At 36.1% G+C, this 15,819-nt stretch overlaps 3 protein-coding genes across 4 annotated transcripts; 1 reads left to right on the top strand and 2 right to left on the bottom strand.

The window, feature by feature from the left end:
• Window positions 1-493: 493 nt before the first annotated feature.
• Window positions 494-1,931, top strand: PDCD-5 (programmed cell death 5). Its single transcript, XM_018545584.1, has 4 exons — window positions 494-889; window positions 1,403-1,511; window positions 1,586-1,749; window positions 1,822-1,931. The coding sequence occupies exons 1-4, from the start codon at window positions 824-826 to the stop codon at window positions 1,870-1,872; spliced, it is 390 nt and encodes a 129-aa protein (XP_018401086.1). The 5' UTR covers window positions 494-823; the 3' UTR covers window positions 1,873-1,931.
• An 859-nt stretch (window positions 1,932-2,790) lies between these two features.
• On the bottom strand, window positions 2,791-5,758 carry Tmx3 (Thioredoxin-related transmembrane protein 3). Of its 2 annotated transcripts, none has more exons than XM_018545553.1 (10): window positions 5,539-5,758; window positions 4,983-5,031; window positions 4,875-4,914; window positions 4,415-4,578; window positions 4,154-4,337; window positions 3,925-4,069; window positions 3,614-3,854; window positions 3,349-3,541; window positions 3,071-3,263; window positions 2,791-2,989 (listed from the first exon to the last, which is right to left on the bottom strand). In XM_018545553.1, exons 1-10 carry the CDS (start codon window positions 5,579-5,581, stop codon window positions 2,955-2,957), a joined length of 1,287 nt encoding a protein of 428 aa, XP_018401055.1. In that variant the 5' UTR covers window positions 5,582-5,758; the 3' UTR covers window positions 2,791-2,954. The 2 variants fall into 2 exon arrangements, with proteins under 2 accessions (XP_018401055.1, XP_018401056.1); XM_018545554.1 differs by having other exon boundaries at window positions 3,614-3,716.
• A 474-nt stretch (window positions 5,759-6,232) lies between these two features.
• Atg2 (Autophagy-related 2) lies at window positions 6,233-15,681 on the bottom strand. Its single transcript, XM_018545666.1, has 16 exons — window positions 15,477-15,681; window positions 14,174-14,486; window positions 13,792-14,102; window positions 13,530-13,712; window positions 13,160-13,384; window positions 12,616-13,088; window positions 12,244-12,546; window positions 11,961-12,078; window positions 11,719-11,819; window positions 11,148-11,663; window positions 10,790-11,077; window positions 9,001-10,719; window positions 8,139-8,903; window positions 7,779-8,053; window positions 7,334-7,635; window positions 6,233-6,981 (listed from the first exon to the last, which is right to left on the bottom strand). The coding sequence occupies exons 1-16, from the start codon at window positions 15,645-15,647 to the stop codon at window positions 6,745-6,747; spliced, it is 6,300 nt and encodes a 2,099-aa protein (XP_018401168.1). The 5' UTR covers window positions 15,648-15,681; the 3' UTR covers window positions 6,233-6,744.
• Window positions 15,682-15,819: the final 138 nt, after the last annotated feature.

Genomic DNA, 15,819 nt, shown 5'->3' with positions numbered 1-15,819 from the left:
AGAATTATCGGAAATAGCCAACAGGCGAAACGTTCTATCGTTTGTCCACCAATCGTAACGATCGTCGTATCGCGTTATATGAAAAGTAACAGGATAATAAAGAATCAATAAAGAATAACATGATGAAACACAATGCGTTGGATAAAATATCTGTTAAATTAAGTAAAAATATGAATGAAAAATTAGTGTTGATGGAATATTATTAATTTAAATATAGTTTTTAAATCGACATCGTTTGTCAACGAGATAATGCAGCATTACATGTAAACGTTTAATTGTGTATCGCTTTAAACTTATCGCAAACTTAATTGATAATCCTGTTTTCCTTATTCCGTAAAGAAAAATCGTAAAAAAGAAAAAATAACATTCAATTGCTGTTTCTTTAAATGAGAGAGAAAGAAACACGGCCATTATTTTATTTCTTTATTTATTTTCAGCTTCACTGACATTTCGGAGCATCTGGCGTCAACCGCGAAGGCGCAATTTGTTGTATCATATCTATGTATGGCTTGGACTGAAGGTGGAGTGGGGAGAAAATTTGGAGACGGTTTAGTCCTGAGTTAAATTGGTTAAAATCGTCCGTTAACTGTCTGTGAGGATTGGTGAGGATACTCTATGAGGATGTTATTATTGCAAACTTGAACATACGTAAAAGTAGTGCAGTGCAGAGTAGTGCAGTGAAAGTAGAGAAGGACTGGGCTTGGTTTATATTTAGAATATTCAGATAGATATTTACATTGATTTACATATCGATACAACACGATAAAGTAAAATTCGAGATAAAATCTTGAGAAAGCTCTAAAAAGATACAAAAAACGTAAATATGTCAGATCCGGAACTTGAAGCGTTACGACAGCAACGTCTGGCTCAATTGCAAGCTCAATATAAGGTAAATATTATGAGACTCCACATGATTTTATATTTTGTAATTTGAGGCTAATAATGATAAATACCTAAATCATCTGCGTTAATCACTATTTCCTTTTGGATGACTAAAATACATAAATTGTGTATGTAGGATTCTCTACAATACCTTAAAAAGTTAAGCATTAATTTAGTAAAAACGACATCCACTGGTTTTTAACGTTTGTGCTTTCAACCTCTTGAGGTTATATGACACCTAAATGTTAAAATTCTGAATATGTTATTTTTTCCAACTTCTTGACATAATTGTAAATAATTCTTTACCCATCCCAATGATTTTCCTTCATTTGAATAAACTTTCACTAAATTACAAACCTTTATTGTTAAGGTCCAATACTCATCAATTGTCTTTGTACTTTATATTTCCAACATTCAAAAGTAAAGTACATAATATTTTATAAGTTTACCTGTCACATATTATTCTACATGAATTTCATGGAATTAAAATTGTTTAAATATAGATATATTTTTGTTTTAGGGTAACAATGCCAACGATAAACAAGCAATGGAAGAGAGAATGCAACAAATGGAAGAGATGAAACATGCTATATTAACTCAAGTGTTGGATCAGTCAGCTAGAGCAAGATGTAATTTTTTTTTATTATCAATATTGAGAGATATGGTATTAATAGCTTCTAATTTTGTATATATTTATGGATAGTGAATACACTTTGCCTTGGAAAGCCTGAGAAGGGCAAAATGGTGGAAGAAATGCTTCTAAACATGGCACAACGTGGACAGCTACCTGGCAAACTTGGAGAGAAAGAATTAATCAATTTACTTGAAAATGTGAATCAACAAACGCAAAAGAAGACAACAGTAAAAGTTAATATAAATGTGTATTACAATTATTTGACAAAGTATAGAAAGTAATGAAATCAAAATTTTATTTTTCAGTTTGACAGGAGAAGAGCAGCTATGGATTTCGATGATGATATGGATTTGTAGCAATTGTACAAATTTTACATCCAAAATTAATTAAATTATAGAGATTGTGCTCATGATTCATATGTGCAGTAAGTTGTAGAAATTACAATATTCACTACTTTTTGCTTAGTTATATTATTTTCACTGAAATAAAAGTTACTAATATCACTTGAATTTTGATAATAGGATATAAGAGTTTATAAACATTATTCATTTTGCTATTAAATGTATCATATATATATATATATATCTGTAATAGTAATCTAAATGAATTATGAAATTATCACACCTCATAATCTTCCATTTTTCCAACTTTCCAGAATCAACCATTTCCATATAGAATCACATGTCATTTTTCTATAGTAGTAGTAATAATATTAATGTATCTGGAGAAATATTTACTCTTTGGGTCTCTTTTCTGTATACATATAAATACATTCAGCAAACATAAAATTTTTTTCATTCTAAAAATGAAATCACAATCACACTTTCAGTCTACAACAAACAACAATTCCGCACAACTTACATAATGCTAAATATTCATTATTTTATCCATACATATACAAAAACCAATGTTTAGTTGATGTTTAATACGATTTTACAAACTATGTGAACAATCGTGTTTAATATACAAATTTTTGATATATATTACATTCTCTTTTTGTTAAAGCTGTGTTAAAAGACAAATTTTTCTCAGTGTACATATTCGCTTAACTCGGTAGATCGTATTGTCTCAAGGGATACACATAATTTTTTTTATATATACAATACGTAAAATAGGTGATTTTATTTGTGTAAGAAAAGCTTTCATCAGCGATTTACTAACGAATTAAGAAGCTTACTTCAAGCGAATAAAGTCGCTCCGTGTAAATCACCTTAAAGGAATTAATACTATATGTACGAAATGGATCAAAAATAAAATGTAATATGGAATGTCGAAAATATATGAATTATTGTATAAAAATTCTCGCAATCTTAAAACTGCTTTGGCAAATTTTTGTCAAAACATTACAATCATAAGCGTTTATATACACTATACATAATGAAAAATGTGTCTCGGAGAATTCTGTATAATATATCTATTATATTAATAGTAACTATTCTTAATCATTCTTCATATGATGCGTCCCAATATTTTCTGAAAAAAGTGTAAAATAACCATATATACATATTATTGTTATGTAAAAATTGTTTTTGTGAGAAATAAAAAGAATTTTACCATCTTCATCATCGCTCGCGTCCAACAAATCTGGACAACAAATACCGTAACATATTAACGACAGAAATCCGAACGGTAATCCAAGCAGGACCATCATCAAGATAGGATTGCCCTTCCACATTGAAATCAGAATAGTTTTTGTCTCGAACCATTTTCTATAACTACGTACTAGCCAGTTGTTGCCACCATATCGCTGAAAATGCATAAACACTTGTTAACTCGTATTTTTTAAATAGATCGAACAAATAGCAGATATGAAATACACGTTAATGTTTTACCGGAGCACTCTCGTTGCGAATCTGCTCTAGGAACAATTCTATTACGTATGGAGTTAGTTTTTCTGTATCATCGTCAGGAATATGATGATGATGAGTAGTTGAATTTATCACAAGTAAGCTTGGTATAGGTAGTGTCATCATTGCTACGCTGTTTGCTAGATTAGGACTACCTGTCCAACCGAACTGAAAATGACTGAACACAACGATAATTTATTTTCATTTCGTACTTTTCTCGAAATGTTGTCTAATAAATGTGACAACGTACTCATGATACTTATTCCGTTTATTCTTGATCACAGATTCAACCATGTCTCTGAATTCCAGCATATCAGGTGCGACTTCTTCCAATTGATTTTCCTCCACCACCGCTAAAACGAGATTCTTTTTTGTCAAGAATAATTCATTTATATTTGTCTTCGTTACTTTCGGAAACGTTGGAAAACGCTCTGCGTTCACCCACTTGTAAAGTGTTTCGTTTACTTGTTTCGTATCGCTCAAATTATGTCCTACAAATTGAATTTAAACACTGATACAGTAGATAATAATGATCATTCCTTTCTCTTTCGATCGACTTACCGGTGAAATTATAATGTAAATTTTCCTTGTACACAAATAATGCCGGAGTATTATCTACAGGCGCATGTTTATTCACGACGTTCGGATGAGATTGATAGAAAAATGCATGCGCTTGAAATTTATTCGCAATTTTGTGATAAAGTTCCTACATTCATTATATGCATACACATAAAATTGAATTTCAAATTACCTTCATAATATATTACGAAATTGTGAAAACAAAATTTACCCATAAAACTCCAGCCCTGTTTCCTACATACAAGAAATAAAGATCCTGTTCCCTCTTTATGGTGTCGAAACTCTGTGTTTTTGTTATTTCCTGCACGGGAGGACCGTTTAATCTTAAAGCGAATTTCACTATTTCCTCTCTAGTTCTGTCGCCTTCGTATACATATTTCTGATCGCCCTTTAAACTGTTAAAAAAGGAAAACATTATTACACGCGAGCGTTATGATGCAACTAGAGTCGAAAAAAAAGTCTGTATACTCACAATAAAATAGTGGGAAATACTTTAATTTTGAACGCAGTTGTTACACTGCTAAATCTAGTGCAATCCACCCGTCCCACTCGTATGGGCGTTGCGTGCAAGTGTTGAGCAACATGGGACCAGATCGGTTCCAATCTTTTACAATGCGCACACCATGGTGCATATAGCTATGAAAAACGAAAGTAGTTGTGATACAAGTGAGCGAAGAGACCCAAATTCGGACAAAGCTATGGTCTTGATGCTTAAGCATATTTTTATATGAACTTTTTACAATTTCTAATTTGATTAATTGTCAGTCTTGATGAGACACAGTCATAAATTAAAGCTAGAGTATATATCAGAAAATTAAATTGATGAACGATCCAATATTACTGATGCTAATGAGCATCTTTAAAACGCTCTAAAGATTTTATCAATAGCATTATTTCCTAAACTTATGGACGTAGAAGAGCATTAAACATACCATTACTAGCCATTGCCCATCTTTGTGTGCTTCCAGAAATCTGCAAGGAATGTTATTAAGTAATCATAGACTTGTGGTTGGAGTAAAGTAACAATATATGTCTCTTACCTATCACTCAGCTCAAGTACACGCGACCCTGCTGTATGCGTCAGAACCGCTGGAAAAACTAAAATGTAATAATTAAACAACAAAACGAGCTGGAGTAAAAAGATTTCCTTTTGCATGTGAAATTGCCCATCATCTCGATAGACTCAAATTGAATTTGTTTGTCGAGAAGACTTCGACATCACGAAGAACTATTATTGGATTATGTCGCAAATACGTATGCGATAAAAACAGAAATATAATAGATGAACGTTACTTTGCTATAGGTACGATCGCGCGAAACACATTGTATGCCTGAGAATCCCAAGATATGCGAACAAGTATCTTAAATTCTGTATAGTATACGCTGATATAATCCAATTTTATAGCGTACAGCAGATTCATGATAATCGAATCAAAGTGAACATGAAGCGAAGTCATCCGTTATCGATCGGCCAATACGTGAAATTACGACACGGGAAAGCACTGACTCCAGATCGTGTAATGTATTGTTCCTTCCTCGCTGGACGTCCAGGAGGAAAGGAAAACGTTTCGGCTTGCTTAATCAACAGCCGCTTACCATAGAGAAGCGCGACGAAAGAAACCCGCGTCAGGGAAACCATTCCGATCGTCGAAGCGAGATGTCAAGGAACGAAAATCGAGTTTCTTCATCTGATCGCACGGCAACACGAACGAGACTGCATAATCGTCGCGATGCTCGCAAACGGACGTATAAACGGACGCCTCGTTATCCCTTTAACTCGTCACGCGGAACGATCGAGCGCTTTCTGTCGCATCTTCTCGACTGTCGCGCACGACGCGCCTCCGCGCCCTCGACTCCGTCGCACCCATCGTTAATTCCGCTACTGGCCAGCCAACCCCCTCACTTGCATCTCTCTCGCACTTTCTGTCTATAGGATGCGCGTATACCCGAACCTTGGAACGAAAAGAAATATGAAAGATCGAATAGATGCAAATTAAACAGTCTTTAAAATTTAGAAGAATTGGACTTTATTCCCTCCAATTTCAATCATACACACGTTACAACTAAATGATATAAATTAAATGACTGTTACAAAAATTATGTAGAGTAACAATGCAGCGTTCTTTTATATCGTGTGTATAATTTTATTAATAAAAATCTTCGGATACACATATCATTGGTATAAAACATTCACATGATCGAAACAAAAAATATATATATGTATATATAATGTATAGAGAAGGAATATATAGAAGCAATGTAATATATTCCTTTTTGCGATATAGAGCTTAGTTATTTTTATATTCTACAAGTGTAACAAGTATTTTGTACAATTGTAACGAAATTAGCGACAATTCTTTAACTAAATGATTTATCATTGTCAGATACGTCGCACACCCTTCATAATGTACAAAAAAAATAAATGGAACCGATCTGACTAAGTTAACAAGCATTCATATAATTAGGACCCAATAGCGATTCTTTTTGTCTCATCTTCTATTGACGATCCGTCTTTAGGTCTGTTTCTTCGCATTCGTCCTGATTCTTTGACTCCGAGGCCTAATTGCATAAATCAAGCGATAATTCGCATAGATCTAATGAATAATCACAATATCGCCAAACGTGACGCAAACGTATGGCACTCTTATCCTACTTAACATTCTTTTTCCATACATGTATGTATATGTCATGAATATGTTACAATAAAAAGTGGTTCGGCTGCGATCGAAAAGCGTTGTTTGAGCGAAATTGACTGACGATCCGATAACGATTTAACAAGTTTCCCATTCTGTACCGATGGGATTAACACGTATCGGAATCTTGCCGCCACTTTTGTACCGCCTCTCGACGCGCATCGGGCACTAACGATGATCGCATGCCGCCCAATACGTTACTCGTCGCCTCGGTGGCCAGAATAATCGGTTTCACAACCGTCGGTGGAATTTGTCGTAATACACCGCCAACAGCACCAACAGTACCCTTGTGTTCGTGTTCCTCACTCGCCACGCGAACCAGTTGAGTCGCAGTCTCGCCTAAACCCTGAATCATTAAAAATTCTCGTTGTGATTAGGATTTCTTTTAGTGAAAATAAGGAAAAAGACCAGAGAATAATGAATTTTATAAACAAATAAAAGAAAATTGTTGTGAATAGATATAAAATGATATAAGTTTCGATAAATATAAGATAAATTTAGATCACAAGTTAAAATAGCATAAATATTTAGAAGAAATTTAGAAAAACAAAATTAGTTGTCCTAAATAATTATAATCTCAATAGAAATAATAAAAAGATAAGTAATACAAATTAAAATAATTTTTCAAATATTATAGATATAAAATAAAAATATATACATACGTTACTTGATATATTGTATTACATTATTGAATTTACCTCTTTGACTAATGTGTAAGCGTTAGCTACACCCTCTCGAATATCCAGTGGCTGACTATATCTTTTTCGACGACCCTTCTGTCCTTTATTCTTACATCTCACACTGGGACCAGGACTAACTATGTCATACGCAGTCTCGGCTGTAGTCTGTAACGCCTGCACGATTCTACATGTCAGTTCCAACGCAGCCATTGCGGTACATGTTGTAAAACTATTTGCTCCGCGTTGTAACCCGCGGACAATTCTTCCGTCTCTCTGATACTGTTCGATTGGTAACCAAAATAGATCGCGTATTCCTTGAACTACAAGAGTGCAACCAAATATTATAGTCAAGTGTATTTTTATCATTTAAGAGCATGCAAAAGATGTTCAGTTTGATACAGTTTCAAAAATAGCATCGCGTTTGATTTCCAAACGACAGATCAAGATCAATTTGTATACTCACACAACTGTACTACAGAATACATAGGGCCTACGCCACCAAGTAAACTCGGGAGTTGATTCTTCTTGATATCTTGCAACCATTCCGTAACTAGATATGTAAAAAGTTTGTCGTAACCCAACAATCCGTGCCTATACGATAATCTCTTCAGTCTTAATTCAGAACAGTTCAGTTCCGCCAAGCCCATCAACAGACCCGCCAACGGTCCATGAGTAAAATCCATACGTTTCCCGTGATAATCCAATCTGATAAGAACTTCTGGACCAAATACAACGTTTCTAAAAACAATTTTAAATCGTTAGTACTCTCCGTGCAATTTTCTATTCAATAATAATAATAATAATAAAACTTTTAATCACGCACCTAAAGTATATCGGTTGACTATCATCGTGGACCTGGTGAACAGTCTTTGTGTTAATCTTTTTCTCTCTGAATGTCAGCTCGTCTTCCAACAGAATCAACAGATTCTGATCAATTATATTATTCTGCGACATATTCATCATCGCATCGTTCATCACCGCATCATCATTCACGCTCATAATGGGCGGATGATGCGTAGGTGTTCCTTGTTTCGATACGGGGGTGGATTGTGAGCTATTAGGTGTGCTAGAGCTTTCTTGATTTCGCTTCGATCCACCGCCTAATTCGTTAAAAAATTGTATTAAGAACAATAGGCTATCTTGGTCTATGTTCAGTCGCAGTGGCAGTAGACTAAGTTTCAAACAACATTCTTGGGCACTTAATCTGGCATCCGGCCTTACGTGAACTGCTTTCATGATAAACATAATAGAGTGAGACTGCCTTGGTTTCGCTTCGCTGCTGTATTGATAAAGGAATTTGTTTATGTGCGACGACGCCAGTCTATCCCTTACTTCAATCTCATGCACCAGTAGCACCTGCCTGGATGCTTCCCGGGTATTCTCCGGATAGACCTCGTGCTGGAAGCGAACCTTGCTCAATTGCAATTCCATCAGCACGTCGTGCCGCCGACCTGGGCCACCTAGTGTATGCCAATCGATCAATGATTCATTGCTTCTCGTTGCACGTGGCGAGTTTGGCACGCTACCAAAGTGTACTTCGTTTGGGCTAGACTTATTGAAGCCTACTGCACCTATAGCTGATCTACTTCTACAGGACAAAGATAGAGAAGAGAAAGAGAGAATATAATCTATATTTATAAAGCTGTACAGGCATTGTTTTAATAATTTAACTTTAAATTTCATACCTTCCATGCATAATATTGTTGCGAATGTTATCATTGATGATCACATGCTTTGCAGATTGTGGTTGAGAACTATCGAAATCATTGCCACCATACATGTGCCATATCAACGTCATTTCGCAAAGGGTGTATTTCAATACTGGTGCAGGATAATTAGGTGGAGTCTGCAATAAATCGGTTTTACCGATCGGCACGAAAAAGTGGTTATCCACTACCCTCAATGGTTCTTGGCATAACGATCGAACCTCGGGTACTCCATAGCGAGGTATTATTCCTGTACCAGCCTCTTCTCCCAAGATACAAAATTCATCATCATCATCATCATCTTCCACATTGCATGCAATCGTTTTATTGCATTCTTGCGAACTTTTACGCGACTCTGCTTCTCGCGTAATAGCATATGAATCATCAGGGAAGAAGAATTCAACCCGATTTTCAGTCATTGGTATTTTCTCGCTTTCATTACCACTCTGGGTTGTCGTCCCTTTTACAGTTTCTTCCAACGCATCCTCCATTAGACTGTAGACTCGCTCTACTTGACTCTTGCTGAGAGTATTAATACTCTCGACACCAAGAAGATTTTCCTCATATTTCGTAGATGCTGGTGGCACAGTGGGAATACTTTCAGTACTGCTGCTAATTGTGCTATTTGGCTGTTGCAAATCACCGTCATTGGCGATGTAAGTCAATAGTTGCATGAGAGCGCGACCGGAGTCCGAGCACGTACGTACATGCAACACATTGTTGCTTGCCCGGAGATCAACCCGTGGCACGCCACCATACATCCTCTCGTTCAGACGTAACGATAATTCGAACAGGCCAAAATTCATTACACACACGTAATCCCGTTTTAGATCCACCAATTTTTCACGCAACTTGTCTGATATAAAAAGCGCAACATCTTCTGCGATAAAACGCAATGTTGACGTATTAGTTTGCGCTGTAATGTTGCTTGACACGCTAAAATTACCGAGGGTCACAACGGACTTTAAAGGTAGGTGAAGTGGTCTATAATCGATCGCACAGTCCCATAGATGCAAATGCAGCTCAGTCAGAACGCCCGGCGGTGTATAACCGGCGACAGGATGATCTGCCACGTCCAGACAATCCATCAATTCCGTGAACCACGAAGTAGCGGTGGAACACATTCGGTGCCTCAATGTAGCATTGCTTATACCTATCGCAACTCTGAAAGTCTTTATACGATGCGTCTGATGAGCCGCCTGTACTCTCACTGCAACTGTCACCATGTCCTTATCGTTAGGATTCGCTGCTATATTACTACCGGATGTACTACGATATATAGTTCTCTCGCAATAACGTGGCCTAACGCTATTGATACATCTCAATGGCGGTGTCTGAGATGGGCTTGTCGTTAGACCACAGTGATCCAGTGATACATTCTTTATCATAGTACAAGCGTAACTTAGATTAGCATTTCCCTTGTACGCTGTCACTAAAAATATTGTGGCATCTTCTAGTCGTATAATCAATTCTCCTTGTTGCCCAGGTATAACGTTGCGCATAGAATCACGCACGGGAGTATACATAGACAAGAGACCCTGATTAATACTTAGAGTTATTGCCAATTTGCTCTGTGCTTTCCTCGAAGACATTCGTGTCTCTTTATGACTCTTCTCGTTCGTTGCAGAATGGAATATACCTTCCTCGTCCGAATCAGAGTCGGAATTATACTGGATCCCACTTTTGCACATGCTGAATCTAAATAATACATAGATTAGTAATAGTTCAAAATTGTAATAGTTCAATGTTTTAGGATAAATTACATTACTTGGGATAGGTAGATGGGAGACTCTCTTGCAAGAGAGTAGATGCCAAGTCGAGGCCAATGTGACTTTCTATATGAGTGGTATACTTGGGCTTGGGCGCCGATGGTTCCCATAAGAATAAATCAGTGTTGAATCGATTGTACAGTTGTTCATAAATGCGTTTAGACGGTATCTGGACGGAAGCACAAGGTAAATTGATTTCCAATTGTAATCTAGAACCATGTATGCCTTCGTCGATAAATTCCAACATTTCTTGTCGATTGCCAGGTATAATTAGTTCCTCACCGTCACTATTAAAATGTTAAAAAAGATTTTCAATTGCAAATCAAAAATTTATTTAAGAAAAAATAAATCATTTACTTTTGTTCGTATTTTTGACCGTGTTCATTGTTCTGACTGTGAGATTTTGAATGAAGTGTGTCGGATTCACGCATAATTCGTCTAGAGGTGAACGGAGAAGGCGCATGTTTTGGAGTTTTCTCCAAAGTATCGTCTAAAATCCGTTTATCATTCTCTATTTCTTCTTCGGAACTATCTTCCAATGGAGCTCCAAGACGTTCTGGATACATAATAATCACCACTCTCGCCCAACCAAGATCGTCGTTGACTTGCTGACTCGACGCTGCGGCATCGTTCTTTTCATCGGCTGTAGCTAGACCGATTTCGATTGGCGTATCACCTTCAGTTTCTATATACAATAACGATAGCCGCCGACATTGCAGTTCATGCTTAGCCAAATAATGAGATCGGCTGTCCACAGTGGAGTGAACTTGTGCATCTGTCATTTGCACCACCATATAATCAGATCTCACAGATCTCTTCCACCATGGCGCACGACTCATATCGTGCAATGGTCTTAAATCTGGTACGGGGAATCTAAATATAAAGATAATATGAACGTGAAATATTATTGTTTTGTTTGATATACTACCTTAATTTGATTGTACATGATGACGAAGAGATTTTGACATCTATTCTAGAATCTGGCAGTGTTGTACTATCCACAGCCTGATCGAATAACGTCTGTTGATTCTGTAAGATGTCATAATTGTTATAATAATATTCTGTCAATTGAAATAATAATAATAATAATTTTTATCAAATAGGATTGTAGAAAAATGTCATAAACGTAAAAAATAATATGTATACAGAGGATTTGTTAATTACACTTACAGCGTCTCTAGCATTTATTACAGTATTGTAAGTACATATTGGCTGCGGATTAAGAATAGCAGATATCCTATCTACAATAGTAATGTCTATTTCGCCTCTGCAGGGTTCCATTTGGATGCTGAAAAGTGAAAACAGTATTAAAATAATTTACTCATAATTTATTAATCGATAAAGTTAATTAATATTTTTTTAATAATTTCAAATAGTTTATGAGCAATTTCAGGCAGGTATCGAATAAAATATTTAAATTACTACGTTGCTTAATTTAAAGATAAACACTTACTCGAATTCTGTGCGTGGATGTGCAAATTTCGTCATATGAGTATGTCGAACAGCCTTTTGCGTATATTTAAATCTCATTCTAAAGTCGGTTTTGTTGGAAAATCCGATATTAGTTGTATTCCCTTTTGTAAACGCTAATAGCTCAATAAACTCCATCGATGGTGTTCTATACAAGTTAGGGTTGTTGGAGTCAACTAAACATTCTACAACTTCCAAACAAGCTAAAGTCAAACTTCCTGATATCGCGGAAAACTGATTAGTAGTCTTTTCACTGCCCTCGACCACTAGTGGTGCAGCTAGTAATCTATAATCAATCGGGATTTTTAATTAACAGCCTATAAATACTAAGATCAGTTCATCTTTGATAATGTACCTAATATGACTAAGTCGACAAGCCTCTGTGAGTAATTTTGACACTGTATCAAAATCTTTACTTCCATAGCCGCCAATAGCAAATGTTCCTAATTGTCTGAAAAATTCCTTCGCCGTATTTCTCATCTGTCTTACACTGCTACAAGTTAGACCAAGTTGTTCCACGCATGACGTCAGTATATCTTCGTGCAATAGAATTAGAGCGACGGAAGACACCCTTATGTGAAATTGGATAGTTTCGGCGGACGTGTCGTTGTCTATGTTGTGTCTGTGTCTATTATGTCTTGGCAGATTCGTTGCTGAACTTTTTGAACTAATGCTGCTGATTGATATGCTACCCTCCATACTGAAATTATTGCTTGTGATTGAATCACACATCGATGTAGATCCCGCCAATTTCATTGGCAGGAATTCGTCCTCGTTATCAGATTCGTCGACAGATCCAGTAGACCATCCTTGAGCGTATCGTAGATCCTATTATATAAACATAATATTTTTGTTGTATAAATATAAGTATGTGTCAAAGTATTAATAAATTAACGTACTGTGGTTTTTAAATCTTGCATGGGATGTGTTTGATGGATAAGCTCACGTTCTATACGATTGAAATCACTGCTAGCCATAGGTTTCTCCGTGTATCTTCTTGGAATAACATTACTGACATCTTCTAGATCTGGAGATGCTAGGCCATGCGCTAATTCTAATAAAGCATGAAGTTGCCTAGGACTTAGAAACAAAGTAAGCGATCCTAAAGTAATCTCCAGTTCTACCTAAAGTATATATTATTTCTTCATTTTAAAAAACTAAACGTGAATAAAAAAAATGTATTATTATATTTTAGAATAAATATATTTTTTTAATAGAAAGATCAGAACTATATCTAATTTTTGAATTCAAAGCATGAATTTACTGCACCTTTGGTCCCGATATTCCTTCTCCTTGTTTCATTTTTAATCTCACTTCTTGTCTACCTGCTAACTTAGCAAACATGACAGGATTTGATTCGTTCGAGTTGTTAACAGTGTTTCCATCTGGAGGAGTGTGCAGAATGCTCTGGGTAGGAGACATTTGTGCGGAGGTAAATAAACTGTCCGAGTTCTGTTGACACAGAAAAAAAAAATCAAATTCTGAAAATTGTTTCTTTTCCATTACAATATCAACTAAAACGGACCTTTACCTTAGAATCGGGAGTAGAGCATGTACTAGCCAACATACTTCTGGAAAACGTTCTCGCGTGCGAGGGAAATTCATCAGTATGAAAAGTTACTCCCTCCATGTAAAATCGCTTAATGGAGAACGCTGAAATGATGTAACCTTTCGCAGATTCGTTAGGATCCAGAGACGTATTACTAGGATCTAATCCAGCCTCATCAGAATATTCCAGATTCTGTATCCACACTTCGATCGCTACTCCCGTGGAAGAATTCAAAGGTACGTGTTCCAAACGTATCACAGTATCGATAAATCTCACTTTGACCCTAGATAAAACTGAGAGATACATGAATGATAAAAGAGCTAAGCTTTGAATTTAAAAGTACAATGTAAATCAAGTATCATACTTGAATCTATAGTCTGTGCAAATAGTTCCACTGCCTCTAAGGGTTGAGCATTTCCCGCATTAGCTGCGTCTTGTTGCAGGCACTCCTGAGCGAGTTGCATACTGGATGTCATGGAACTCCACATAGATTCAAACATCGATGTTCCTGTTTCAATTCTTTGTCGAGGTTGTACCGTAAGTCTGAGACCTTTAACTTCTACATAACTTGCTTGACTAAGTAATGCCGACCATGGTATACTAAGAGATATTTCCATTATAAAACCGTCGACAAATTCCAGTGGGAGATGTTGTTGCTCCCCCATCTCATTGAGTGCCTGTAAATGTTTAATCTCTTAGAAATATTTCTCAATTATATGTACTAAATTAAAAAATAAATAATTATTATATAAGTGAACAATCACTATTTATTATGCAAGTGAAAACAATTGGCGTTCTCATTTTACAAGTAAAGGAACAATTCAATCGCGTTAGGAAATAGAAACCGAAGAAATAGAGCCTGTATAAATTAGCATTTATTAACATCCAGAATGGTGTTTACCGATGACTGGCGCTATGCTGTGTTTCATTAATTTACGCACAAGTTGTAACCAATTACAACTTAACAATTTATTATAATTATTGCTTCAATAATCAGTTAATATGTAATTAAAATTTATTATTTATCTATTAATAAAAAAAATTCTAGGGCCAAATGTCAAAGTTTATACAATCAAAAAAATATAATGAAATAGACAAATGTATGATGTGGCATTTATTAAAAAATACAAGAAATAAATATCACGATCAAATTAATAAATATATAATTTCAACGTGTGCTATTTATTTGTTCATACATATTTATCGTATTATCTCACGCGTACATATTACGCATATGCGCGCGTACACACACACACACAAATCACACACAGAATTAATTCTACACACACAATTGTTCTCTTTCTACATTAACTATTATAAACTAATCAATTTTCATTCTGACATATTTTCTATCTATTACATATTAAAAACACTACATATTAAAAACAAAAACAGCGATTAGTCATCATATCATTAAGTATACAGTGTTCTGCGAAGCATTCGAATATTATAAATTGCGATCAGCTGTTTGATTCGAAGCTGGGTAACGCGAATACGAGATATTCGCGCAGCGACGTAAATATTTAATCTCTATAATATTTTAGATGAATGTGCACGATGTTTGGCGAATATGCGATATATTATCTTTATAGAGTTTGGTTAAGAAAGGAAGAAAGAAAGGAATTGTACAATCGACCTCCCGAGACAAAGAAAAGCATGTTGTTTACCTGCACGTCGAGGCTGACGTTGACGACGCGTCCAGTGCCATTGTATAGATCGACGGTCAATTGATCCAATGTGAGCTCCTCGAGAAACTGACCGAGGTAACGCTGCAGCAGGTATCTACAGGCCCTCTTCTTGATGTCCGCCGACCAACCGAGCCAAGACATTTTGCTCATCGCCCCGCGGAGCCCCAGTCTGTGCGATCTATTCCAAAAATTTCAGCGTGTCGCGTCTGTAATATGGTATCATCTCGTCGCGACAGGCTCGTTGTCGCGAGGCATATCTCGACGTCGAACAAACGTGCGGTTTAACAGCGTGGCGAATCTGATCTACACAAGTGAATCGCAG

The sequence above is a fragment of the Cyphomyrmex costatus genome, unplaced genomic scaffold (genome assembly GCF_001594065.2).
Source record: "Cyphomyrmex costatus isolate MS0001 unplaced genomic scaffold, Ccosl1.0 scaffold5, whole genome shotgun sequence".
In the NCBI taxonomy this organism is placed as follows: Eukaryota; Metazoa; Arthropoda; class Insecta; order Hymenoptera; family Formicidae; genus Cyphomyrmex; species Cyphomyrmex costatus.
This window is presented reverse-complemented; position numbering and strand designations above follow the sequence as displayed.